Source organism: Oncorhynchus keta, chromosome 19 (genome assembly GCF_023373465.1).
Source record: "Oncorhynchus keta strain PuntledgeMale-10-30-2019 chromosome 19, Oket_V2, whole genome shotgun sequence".
Lineage (NCBI taxonomy): Eukaryota > Metazoa > Chordata > Actinopteri > Salmoniformes > Salmonidae > Oncorhynchus > Oncorhynchus keta.
In genome coordinates this window covers 83658149-83670648 of record NC_068439.1, presented here as the reverse complement: position 1 = coordinate 83670648, position 12500 = coordinate 83658149, and the positions used below count along the sequence as shown (strand labels likewise).

The window sequence follows — 12500 nt, the reverse complement described above, 5'->3', positions numbered from 1 at the left end:
TAGTACACCACCCCAGGGTAGATCTGTATCAGATAGTACACCACCCCAGGGTAGATCTGCATCAGATAGTACACCACCCCAGGGTAGATCTGTATCAGATAGTACACCACCCCAGGGTAGATCTGCATCAGATAGTACACCACCCCAGGGTAGATCTGCATCAGATAGTACACCACCCCAGGGTAGATCTGCATCAGATAGTACACCACCCCAGGGTAGATCTGTATCAGATAGTACACCACCCCAGGGTAGATCTGTATCAGATAGTACACCACCCCAGGGTAGATCTGTATCAGATAGTACACCACCCCAGGGTAGATCTGTATCAGATAGTACACCACCCCAGGGTAGATCTGTATCAGATAGTACACCACCCCAGGGTAGATCTGCATCAGATAGTACACCACCCCAGGGTAGATCTGCATCAGATAGTACACCACCCCAGGGTAGATCTGTATCAGATAGTACACCACCCCAGGGTAGATCTGCATCAGATAGTACACCACCCCAGGGTAGATCTGCATCAGATAGTACACCACCCCAGGGTAGATCTGCATCAGATAGTACACCACCCCAGGGTAGATCTGCATCAGATAGTACACCACCCCAGGGTAGATCTGCATCAGATAGTACACCACCCCAGGGTAGATCTGCATCAGATAGTACACCACCCCAGGGTAGATCTGTATCAGATAGTACACCAACCCAGGGTAGATCTGCATCAGATAGTACACCACCCCAGGGTAGATCTGTATCAGATAGTACACCACCCCAGGGTAGATCTGCATCAGATAGTACACCACCCCAGGGTAGATCTGTATCAGATAGTACACCACCCCAGGGTAGATCTGCATCAGATAGTACACCACCCCAGGGTAGATCTGCATCAGATAGTACACCACCCCAGGGTAGATCTGCATCAGATAGTACACCACCCCAGGGTAGATCTGTATCAGATAGTACACCACCCCAGGGTAGATCTGCATCAGATAGTACACCACCCCAGGGTAGATCTGTATCAGAGTGGTAACACTATAGGAGAGGTGTAGTAGCCATAACACTATAGGAGGTAGTAGATAACACTATAGGAGAGGTAGTAGATTTCACCACCCCAGGGTAGATCTGCATCAGATAGTACACCACCCCAGGGTAGATCTGCATCAGATAGTACACCACCCCAGGGTAGATCTGCATCAGATAGTACACCACCCCAGGGTAGAGAGAAATGAACTGAGTGAGGTACTGAGCTCTCTCCTGTTTGAAGAAGCTCAGGGGTAAATCTCTGTTCCTGTCACGCCCTGGTCGAAGTATTTTGTGTTTTTCTTCACGTATTTAGTCAGGCCAGGGTGTGACATGGGTTTTTGTATGTGGTGTGTAGCTTAGTGGGATTGTAGCTTAGTGGGGTGTTCTAGGAGAGTCTATGGCTGTCTGAAGTGGTTCTCAATCAGAGGCAGGTGTTTATCGTTGTCTCTGATTGGGAACCATATTTAGGAAGGTAGTAGATAACAGCCATATTCTTTGGTTGTATTGTGGGTGATTGTCCTGAGTGTCTTGATGTCCTTGTGCTGTGTTAGTTGACACAAGTATAGGCTGTTTTCGGTTTTCGTTTATTGTTTTGTTTATTCGTGTTTACGTTGTTTGATTAAACATGGATCGCGATATACACGCTGCAGTTTGGTCCGACTCCTTCACCACATGAAAACCGTGACAGTTCCTCTCTCCTTTTCCTCTTCTCATTAGGAGGTCGAAGGGGAAATAATATAATAATATAATATATGCCATTTAGCAGACGCTTTTATCCAAAGCGACTTACAGTCAGTCATGTGTGCATACATTCTACGTATGGGTGGTCCCGGGAATCGAACCCACTACCCTGGCATTACACTACCCTGGCATTACAAGCGCCATGCTCTACCAACTGTGCTACAGAAGGACCACTACCTCAGGGTTTCTGATGAGGGTCATGACAATTTCCCAGAATTACTAGTTTCAGCATTACGAGATGATTTCACTGTCACAAATGTGTTGTTCAGGCATTTTAATTATTTCTATCTAAAGGGGTAACTGAATAAAACTCAGCACTGCTGAGAAAAATGATCTGCAGTTTGGTCATTAAATCAAAGCCAATAGATCTCATCCACTATAGGAGAGGTAGTAGATAACACTATAAGAGAGGTAAGAGATAACACTATAGGAGAGGTAGTAGATAACACCTATAGGAGGCTCAGTTGGTAACACATAGGAGCTAGTAGATAACACCAGGAGTAGTGGGTTCGGATTCCCGGACCACACTATAGGAGAATGTATGCATAACACTATAGGAGAGTAGCAGATAACACTTTGGATAAAAGTAGATAACACTAAGGAGAGGTAGTAGATAACACTATAGGAGATTTAACACTATTATAACACTATAGGAGAGGTAGTAGATAACACTATAGGAGAGGTAGTAGATAACAACACTATAGGAGAGGTAGTAGATAACATCACTATAGGAGAGGTAGTAGATAACACTCACTATAGGAGAGGTAGTAGATAACATCACTATAGGAGAGGTAGTAGATAACAACACTATAGGAGAGGTAGTAGATAACACTATAGGAGAGGTAGCAGATAACACTATAGGAGAGGTAGTAGATAACATCACTATAGGAGAGGTAGTAGATAACATCACTATAGGAGAGGTAGTAGATAACACTATAGGAGAGGTAGTAGATAACACTATAGGAGAGGTAGCAGATAACACTATAGGAGAGGTAGTAGATAACATCACTATAGGAGAGGTAGTAGATAACACTATAGGAGAGGTAGTAGATAACACTATAGGATAGGTAGTAGATAACACTATAGGAGAGGTAGTAGATAACACTATAGGAGAGGTAGTAGATAACACTATAGGAGAGGTAGTAGATAACACTATAGGAGAGGTAGTAGATAACACTATAGGAGAGGTAGTAGATAACATCACTATAGGAGAGGTAGTAGATAACAACACTATAGGAGAGGTAGTAGATAACAACACTATAGGAGAGGTAGTAGATAACATCACTATAGGAGAGGTAGTAGATAACATCACTATAGGAGAGGTAGTAGATAACATCACTATAGGAGAGGTAGTAGATAACATCACTATAGGAGAGGTAGTAGATAACATCACTATAGGAGAGGTAGTAGATAACATAGGGGAGGTAGTAGATATGCGAGAGGGCTAGGAAAGTGGCTTTTATGGAGATCGATTCCCCTCCTCCTCGTCTCAACTAAACGATCTAGCCTGACATCGCTAAGTGTTCTTGCCTGGCTTCACTAACCGATGACTTATTGTGATCAATGGTGATGATGGTTTTATCTGTCAAAGACCAACGTTGGCTGGACGGATCGCTGAGACTGACGAGGACAGAGCAGGAATCAACATAACTGCTCTGACAACAGCAACAACTGATGAATATGTATGATTAGTGACAGAGACAATGTGTTAGTGGTTTTAAACCTTCCTCTTTTCCTACAGAGAAACCCAACACATGCTCTGATTGGTAAACGGAGGCAACCACATTAGATAGGCATGTTATTTTAAACATAATGTCACCCCCTCTACCTGCTCCTGCAGTTGGGTGTCTCAAATGGCACCCTACACCCTATGGACCCTGGACAAAATTAGTGCACTATATAGGGTATAGGGTGCTATTTGGGATGCAGGTGATGTCTCAGTCCTCTTCCTCTGACAGGACTGGTAACAGATGATGTCTCAGTCCTCTTCCTCGGACAGGACAGGATAGCGCTGCTTAACAACAGTCACATGTATCTATTTCTCTCTCCCTGTCTATTGCAGTTTCATCCATCGCTACAATCTATCAACATCATGGAGGTTTGATGGGAAAAGTGAAGAAGTCAACTTCCCCCCTCCTCCTTCTCATTCCTCCTTCTCTCCTTCTCCTCATTCCTCCTTCTCCTCCTCATTCCTCCTTTCCTTCTCTCCTCCTCCTCATTCCTCCCTTCCTTCTCTTCTCGTCATTCCTCCTTTCCTTCTCTTCTCGTCATTCCTCCTTTCCTTCTCTCCTTCTCCTCATTCCTCCTTTCCTTCTCTCCTCCTCCTCATTCCTCCCTTCCTTCTCTCCTCCTCATTCCTCCTTTCATTCTCTCCTCCTCCCCTCCTCCTCATCCCTCCTTTCATTCTCTCCTCCTCCCCTCCTCCCCTCCCTCCTCATCCCTCCTTTCCTTCTCGCCTCCTCATTCCTCCTTTCCTTCTCTCCTCCTCCTCCTTTTCTTCTCCTCCTCATCCCTCCTTTCCTTCTCTCCTCCTCCTCATCCCTCCTTTCCTCCTCTCCTCCTCATCCCTCGTTTCCTTCTCTCCTCCTCATTCCTCCTTTCCTTCTCTCCTCCTCCTTTTCTTCTCCTGCTCATCCCTCCTTTCCTTCTCTCCTCCACATCCCTCCTTTCCTTCTCTCCTCCGCCTCCTCCTCGTCTTCCTCCTCCTCGATGAAGACAGAACTCTGGGCGGAACAAGCCATTATCTTAACTGCACCGGCGAGGAGCGACTGTCAATGCCAGTCGGCCAAGTTAATCGAGCAAAGGACACACATGCATGCACAAACACACACACACAGTTGAGTCTAAGTGCACAAACACAAACACACACAAACACAAACACACAGCTAAGCAAACACAGTCATGCACACATAAAACAGACAAACTTTCTCCTGCAGGTTAATTGTGCATACTATTATGCTAATTAACACACGTTTCAGTTAACGTTAAAGCATTCGCCATATAGATACTTGGTTTGCAATTGCAGAACACTTCTGGCCATCTGTGTCCTCAAGTTGTCATGAGCAGGTTATTTGTGATATTGTCGAAATGGACTCCCTGCTCTTCTATTCTTGGTTTAATATCCTGTCATTTTTCAGCATTTTGTTTTTCCTAATTCTCTTCCACCTTAGTTAGTTGTTCTGCTTATCATAATTCTCTTCCACCTTAGTTAGTTGTTCTGCTTATCATAATTCTCTTCCCACTTAGTTAGTTGTTCTGCTTATCATAATTCTCTTCCACCTTAATTAGTTGTTCTGCTTATCATAATTCTCTTCCCACTTAGTTAGTTGTTCTGCTTATCATAATTCTCTTCCACCTTAGTTAGTTGTTCTGCTTATCATAATTCTCTTCCCACTTAGTTAGTTGTTCTGCTTATCATAATTCTCTTCCTCCTTAGTTAGTTGTTCTCAAATGGCACCCTACACCTATGCTTATCATAATTCTCTTCCACCTTAGTTAGTTGTTCTGCTTATCATAATTCTCTTCCCCCTTAGTTAGTTGTTCTGCTTATCATAATTCTCTTCCCACTTAGTTAGTTGTTCTGCTTATCATAATTCTCTTCCCCCTTAGTTAGTTGTTCTGCTTATCATAATTCTCTTCCCCCTTAGTTAGTTGTTCTGCTTATCATAATTCTCTTCCCCCTTAGTTAGTTGTTCTGCTTATCATAATTCTCTTCCCCCTTAGTTAGTTGTTCTGCTTCTCACAATTCTCTTCCCCCTTAGTTAGTTGTTCTGCTTATCATAATTCTCTTCCCCCTTAGTTAGTTGTTCTGCTTCTCACAATTCTCTTCCCCCTTAGTTAGTTGTTCTGCTTATCATACTTCTCTTCCCCCTTAGTCAGTTAGTTTTTCTGCTTTTTGCTTATCCCAACCCCCTTAGATTGCTTTTGTACAGTCAATAAGATCAAATTTGATTGCTACAAATAATTAGATCATTCTTCATTCTTCAAGTAGTTATCCCAGGTGAAATGTTGTGAATCAAGCCATAGAATATAGCCAAGCAATGTTAATACGTAGTTCTGTACACATGTAGTTGTGGATGAAACAGCAGACCATTCCCCAACGCATTAATGACCCCTGACTGTACAGTATGGTAAAGAAAGGTTCCCACACGTTGACTACTGGAGGGCGCATGCTGGTGTGTCACCTGTCGGGTTGGCATCAAAAGATGCCAAAATAAATGTTCTTTGTGTCATTATTGTCCTCCTTACTCTTAGTGAGGGACTTGTTTGTCTGTTCATACCTTTGGGTTTGGTCAGGGTGTGAGTTGGGGTGGGCATTCTATGTTCCTTTTTCTATGTTTTTGTATTTCTATGTGTTTGGCCTGACTTTAGTTGCTTTTTTATGTCTCTATTTTGGTTTGGTCGGGGCGAGAGTTGGGGTGGGCATTCTATGTTCCTTTTTCTATGTTTTTGTATTTCTATGTGTTTGGAGTTGTTTCCTGGTGTTTGTGGGTAGTTGTTTCCTGTTTTGTGTTGTGTCAGCTGATAGGACGGTTTTCGATTTTCGTTGTTTCACGTTGTTATTTTGTAATTCGTGTTTAGTTATATTAAATTTAAACATGGACACTTACCACGCTGCGTTTTGGTCTGTATTTCGTGTTTAGTTATATTAAATTTAAACATGGACACTTACCACGCTGCGTTTTGGTCTGTAATTCGTGTTTAGTTATATTAAATTTAAACATGGACACTTACCACGCTGCGTTTTGCTCTGATCTGTCCTGTTCCTCAGATGAAGAAGATCGTTACATTTGCAAATATCCTGTCTTACCTGACTTATCAAACCAGAGTGTTTTTCTTTTAGCTTCCCAAAAGGTACGATTATGACATAACAGGAAGTGATCCGAGTTCTAATTCCATCCATAGTCATATGGACTACTACTAAAAACAGATGACACGTTTTCTATATTGTTTTATATATTCACACACGTAGGACGATGATAACGATTATTGCTTAATAAATTAATAAAGTTATCGTGTTATTCTTATTTGTTTATGCTAAAGAATGGGTGCCCCCCCCGCAAAACAATGTTTTTATTTATGTGCTGTCCTATTTTCTCTTGTCATCATGAATTGTTCCAGAATTTACCAAGAAACAATAGAACAGTAATGACACAATAGGAGACTAGACACCATTTCAGTCACACAGTATAGAGGACAGATGATAGTGACTAGACACCACTTCAGTATAGAGGACAGATGATAGTGACTAGACACCACTTCAGTCACAGTATAGAGGACAGATGATAGTGACTAGACACCACTTCAGTATAGAGGACAGATGATAGTGACTAGACACCACTTCAGTCACAGTATAGAGGACAGATGATAGTGACTAGACACCACTTCAGTCACAGTATAGAGGACAGATGATAGTGACTAGACACCACTTCAGTATAGAGGACAGATGATAGTGACTAGACACCACTTCAGTATAGAGGACAGATGATAGTGACTAGACACCATTTCAGTATAGAGGACAGATGATAGTGACTAGACACCATTTCAGTCACACAGTATAGAGGACAGATGATAGTGACTAGACACCATTTCAGTCACACAGTATAGAGGACAGATGATAGTGACTAGACACCACTTCAGTCACAGTATAGAGGACAGATGATAGTGACTAGACACCACTTCAGTCACAGTATAGAGGACAGATGATAGTGACTAGACACCACTTCAGTATAGAGGACAGATGATAGTGACTAGACACCACTTCAGTCACAGTATAGAGGACAGATGATAGTGACTAGACACCACTTCAGTCACAGTATAGAGGACAGATGATAGTGACTAGACACCACTTCAGTATAGAGGACAGATGATAGTGACTAGACACCACTTCAGTATAGAGGACAGATGATAGTGACTAGACACCACTTCAGTATAGAGGACAGATGATAGTGACTAGACACCACTTCAGTATAGAGGACAGATGATAGTGACTAGACACCACTTCAGTATAGAGGACAGATGATAGTGACTAGACACCATTTCAGTATAGAGGACAGATGATAGTGACTAGACACCATTTCAGTCACACAGTATAGAGGACAGATGATAGTGACTAGACACCATTTCAGTCACACAGTATAGAGGACAGATGATAGTGACTAGACACCACTTCAGTCACAGTATAGAGGACAGATGATAGTGACTAGACACCACTTCAGTCACACTGTATAGAGGACAGATGATAGTGACTAGACACCACTTCAGTCACACAGTATAGAGGACAGATGATAGTGACTAGACACCACTTCAGTCACAGTATAGAGGACAGATGATAGTGACTAGACACCACTTCAGTATAGAGGACAGATGATAGTGACTAGACACCACTTCAGTCACAGTATAGAGGACAGATGATAGTGACTAGACACCACTTCAGTATAGAGGACAGATGATAGTGACTAGACACCACTTCAGTCACACAGTATAGAGGACAGATGATAGTGACTAGACACCATTTCAGTCACACAGTATAGAGGACAGATGATAGTGACTAGACACCATTTCAGTATAGAGGACAGATGATACTGACTAGACACCACTTCAGTCACACAGTATAGAGGACAGATGATAGTGACTAGACACCATTTCAGTATAGAGGACAGATGATAGTGACTAGACACCACTTCAGTCACACAGTATAGAGGACAGATGATAGTGACTAGACACCACTTCAGTCACACAGTATAGAGGACAGATGATAGTGACTAGACACCATTTCAGTCACACAGTATAGAGGACAGATGATAGTGACTAGACACCATTTCAGTCACACAGTATAGAGGACAGATGATAGTGACTAGACACCACTTCAGTCACACAGTATAGAGGACAGATGATAGTGACTAGACACCATTTCAGTCACACAGTATAGAGGACAGATGATAGTGACTAGACACCACTTCAGTCACACAGTATAGAGGACAGATGATAGTGACTAGACACCACTTCAGTCACACAGTATAGAGGACAGATGATAGTGACTAGACACCACTTCAGTCACAGTATAGAGGACAGATGATAGTGACTAGACACCACTTCAGTATAGAGGACAGATGATAGTGACTAGACACCATTTCAGTATAGAGGACAGATGATAGTGACTAGACACCATTTCAGTATAGAGGACAGATGATAGTGACTAGACACCACTTCAGTCACACAGTATAGAGGACAGATGATAGTGACTAGACACCACTTCAGTCACAGTATAGAGGACAGATGATAGTGGGGAGAATGTTCAGCACATTTAAAGGCTAATTAGCTAATTAACTACATCATCACGCTGCAGTTAATTAACTGTTAATTAGTCATGTATGAATAGCTGACGAGGAACTCAATGACCACCAGTGGTGGTGATTAAAAAATACTTTAAAGTACTTAAATAAAAAAATACTTTAAAGTACTACTTAATTCGTTTTTTGGGGGGGTATCTGCACTATACTTTACTATTTATATTTTTGACAATTTTTACTTTTACTTCACTACGTTCCTAAAGAAAATCATGTACTTTTTACTCCATATATTTGACCTGACACCCAAAAGTACTCGTTACAATTTAAATGCTTAAGAGGACAGGAAAATGGTCCAATTCACACACTTATCAAGAGAACATCCCTGGTCATCTCTACTGCCTCTGATCTGGCAGACTCACTAAACACAAATGCTTCGTTTTCATCGTCTTCTTACATCCAGTAGGCCACTTTATATTCCCCAATTTTTTTGTATATTTTTAGTTTTTTTTTGTGTTTGGAACGGCATGGTTACTATTGCATCATGTCAATGCAATTATGATGTCATTTTGCTCCCAGTATAGAAAAACGCAGGTCCAGCTTCTCAGTGGGTATAACAACAAGCATCACCCAGTCTGCAGAAGGCATGAGAGCTACTCAGACAGTGAGGCGCAAGAGGACAGTTGGCAGGAGGAGACGTTAGGTCCCTTCCGTTACCAACACATCTGCTTCCTGTTAGGTACAGGAAGTCTCCTTTGGGCTGCAAACTTAGACGTTCTCTGTGTATTGTTAGATTGTTATTTGTTTATTAAAGAGTATTATTTGTTTATTTTATATTGTTATTCGTTTAATATAGATTAGTATTAGTTTATTTTAGATTATAATTTGTTTATTTTAGATTGTTATTCGTCTATTATAGATCAGTAATTGTTTATTTGATATTGTTATTCGTTTATCATAGATTAGTATTGATTTATTTTAGAATGCCATTTGTTTATTTTAGAATGTTATTGGTTTATTTTAGAATGCCATTTGTTTATTTTAGAATGTTATTGGTTTATTTTAGAATGCCATTTGTTTATTTTAGATTAGTATTTGTTTATTTAACCCAGTTGTTGGAATAGCACAATTACTACGGTAGAGGATGCTGTCAAAAAGCATTTGATGTAGGCTAAACTTTTGTAGGCCAGAATGACTAGGCATATACAGAACCAGTCAAAACAATTGTATTCACCTACTCATTCAAGGGTCTTTCTTTATTTTTACTATTTTCTACATTGTAGAATAATAGTGAAGACATCAAAACTATGAAATAACACATTTTATGGAATCATGTAGTAACCAAAAAAGTGCTAAACAAATCCAAAATATATTTTATATTTGAGATTGTTCAGAACCACCCTTTTTGTCTTCATGACAGCTTTGCGCACTCTTGGCATTCTCTCAACCAGCTTCATAAGGTTGTCACCTGGAATGCATTTCAATGTCTACAAGTGTACCTTGTTAAAAGTTCATTTGTGGAATTTATTTCCTTCTTAATGCATTTGAGCCAATCAGTTGTGCTGTAGGGGTGGAAGAGAGTCCTATTTGGTAAAAGACCAAGTCCATATTATGGCAAGAACAGCTCAAATAAGCAAAGAGAAACAACAGTCCATCAGTACTTTAAGACATGAAGGTCAGTCAATCAGGAACATTTAAAGAACTTTGAACGTTTCTTCAAGTGTAGTCGCAAAAACCATCAAGCTCTATGATGAAACTGGCTCTCATGAGGACCACAGGAAAGGAAGACTCAGAGTTACCTCTGCTGCAGGGGATAAGTTCATTAGAGTTACCAGCCTTAGAAATTACAGCCCAAATAAATGCTTCACAGAGTTTTTAAGTAACAGACACATCTCAACATCAACTGTTCAGAGGAGACTGTGTGAATCAGACTTTCATGGTCAAAATGCTGCAAAGAAACCACTACTAAAGTACACCAGTAAGAAGAAGAGACTTGCTTGGGCCACGAAACACGAGGAATGAACATCAGACCAGTGGAAATCTGTCCTTAGGTTTCATGAGTCCAAATCGGAGATTTTTGGTTCCAACTGCTGTGTCTTTGTGAGACAGAGTAGGTGAATGGATGATCTCTGCATGTGTGGTTCCCATCGTGAAGCATGGAGGAGGAGGTGTGATGTCTTTATGAGACACAGAGTAGGTGAATGGATGATCTCTGTGTGGTTCCCATCGTGAAGCATGGAGGAGGAGGTGTGATGGTCTTTGCTGGTGACACTGTTGGTGATTTATTTTGAACTCAGGTGAATGGATGCATTCTGCAGTGATGCCATCCCATCTGGTTTGAGCCCATCGTGACTATCATGGTTTTTCAATAGGACCATTTGTTTTTCAATAGGACCATTTGTTTTTCAAAACACACCTCTAAGGTTGTGTAATGGCTATTTGACCAAAAAGGAGAGTGATGGAGCGCTGCATCAGATCACCTGACCTCAACCCAATTGAGATGTTTTGGGATGAGTTGGACCGCAGAGTGAAGGAAAAGCAGCCAACAGGCATATTGGGGAACTCATTCAAGATTGTTGGAAAAGCATTCCACGTGAAACTGGTTGAGAGAATGACAAGAGTGTGCAAAGCTGTCATCAAGGCAAAGATTCTTTGAAGAATCTCAAATATAAAATATATCGTTTAACACTTTTTGGTTACATATGTGCATATGTGTTATTTCATAGTGTTGATGTCTTCACTTTTCCACAATGTTTTAAAAATAAACCCTTGAATGAGTTTTGTGAATACAAACTTTTGACCAAACTGTAGGAGAGTGATATTAACATAATAATCAGATCACAAACTGACCTTCAACCTCCAGTGTAAAAGAAACTTCATTGTCAATTTTTTGGTTATACAGAAATAAATAAAAACATGCCAAAAAAATGTTGTTCAATGGAACCAGGTCAAATATCCTAGAACTTGTAGAGGCTGTGAAAGAGTATGGGTAGTGTGGGGAAACTGGTGTGGGGAGTGGGAGAGAATGACAAGAGTGGGAGATTGGGAACTGTGGGGACATCAAGGCAAAGATTCTTGAAGAATCTCAAATATAAAATATATCGTTTAACACTTTTTGGGGACTACTGATTCCATATGTGCATATGTGGGATTTCATAGTGTTGATGTCTTCACTAAACTGTCCACAATGTGGAAAATTGGGGAAAATAAAGAAAACTGTGGGGAATGAGTAGGTGAATACAAACTTTTGACTAACTGTGGGGAGTGGGATATTAACTGTGGAGTGGGAGAGTGGGAACTGTGGGGAAGAGTGGGAACTGTGGGGAAATTACTGTGGGGAAGGTGTCTCTTCAGGCTATTCGGAAACAAACATTCTTTCCCATTGACTCTCCAGTGTACAAGAGTGGGAACTTCATTGTCAATTTTTTTGTTATACTGAAATAAATA

At 41.0% G+C, this 12500-nt stretch overlaps 1 protein-coding gene and 1 long non-coding RNA gene across 2 annotated transcripts in view; one reads left to right on the top strand and one right to left on the bottom strand.

Annotated features, from left to right (window-relative positions):
* LOC118376851 (fibronectin type III domain-containing protein 4) overlaps positions 1-3960 on the top strand; it is an 88503-nt gene extending 84543 nt beyond the window's left edge. The window contains exon 6 of the mRNA XM_052471646.1: positions 3827-3960. Coding sequence (XP_052327606.1) covers positions 3827-3868 — 42 coding nt within the window. The 3' untranslated portion in view covers positions 3869-3960. The remainder of the gene's footprint in view (positions 1-3826) is intronic.
* An 829-nt stretch (positions 3961-4789) lies between these two features.
* Positions 4790-6177, bottom strand: LOC127909561 (uncharacterized). Its single transcript, XR_008071944.1, has 3 exons — positions 5255-6177; positions 4968-5195; positions 4790-4929 (listed from the first exon to the last, which is right to left on the bottom strand). It is a non-coding gene; the product is annotated as an uncharacterized LOC127909561 (long non-coding RNA).
* Between the last annotated feature and the right edge of the window lie 6323 nt (positions 6178-12500).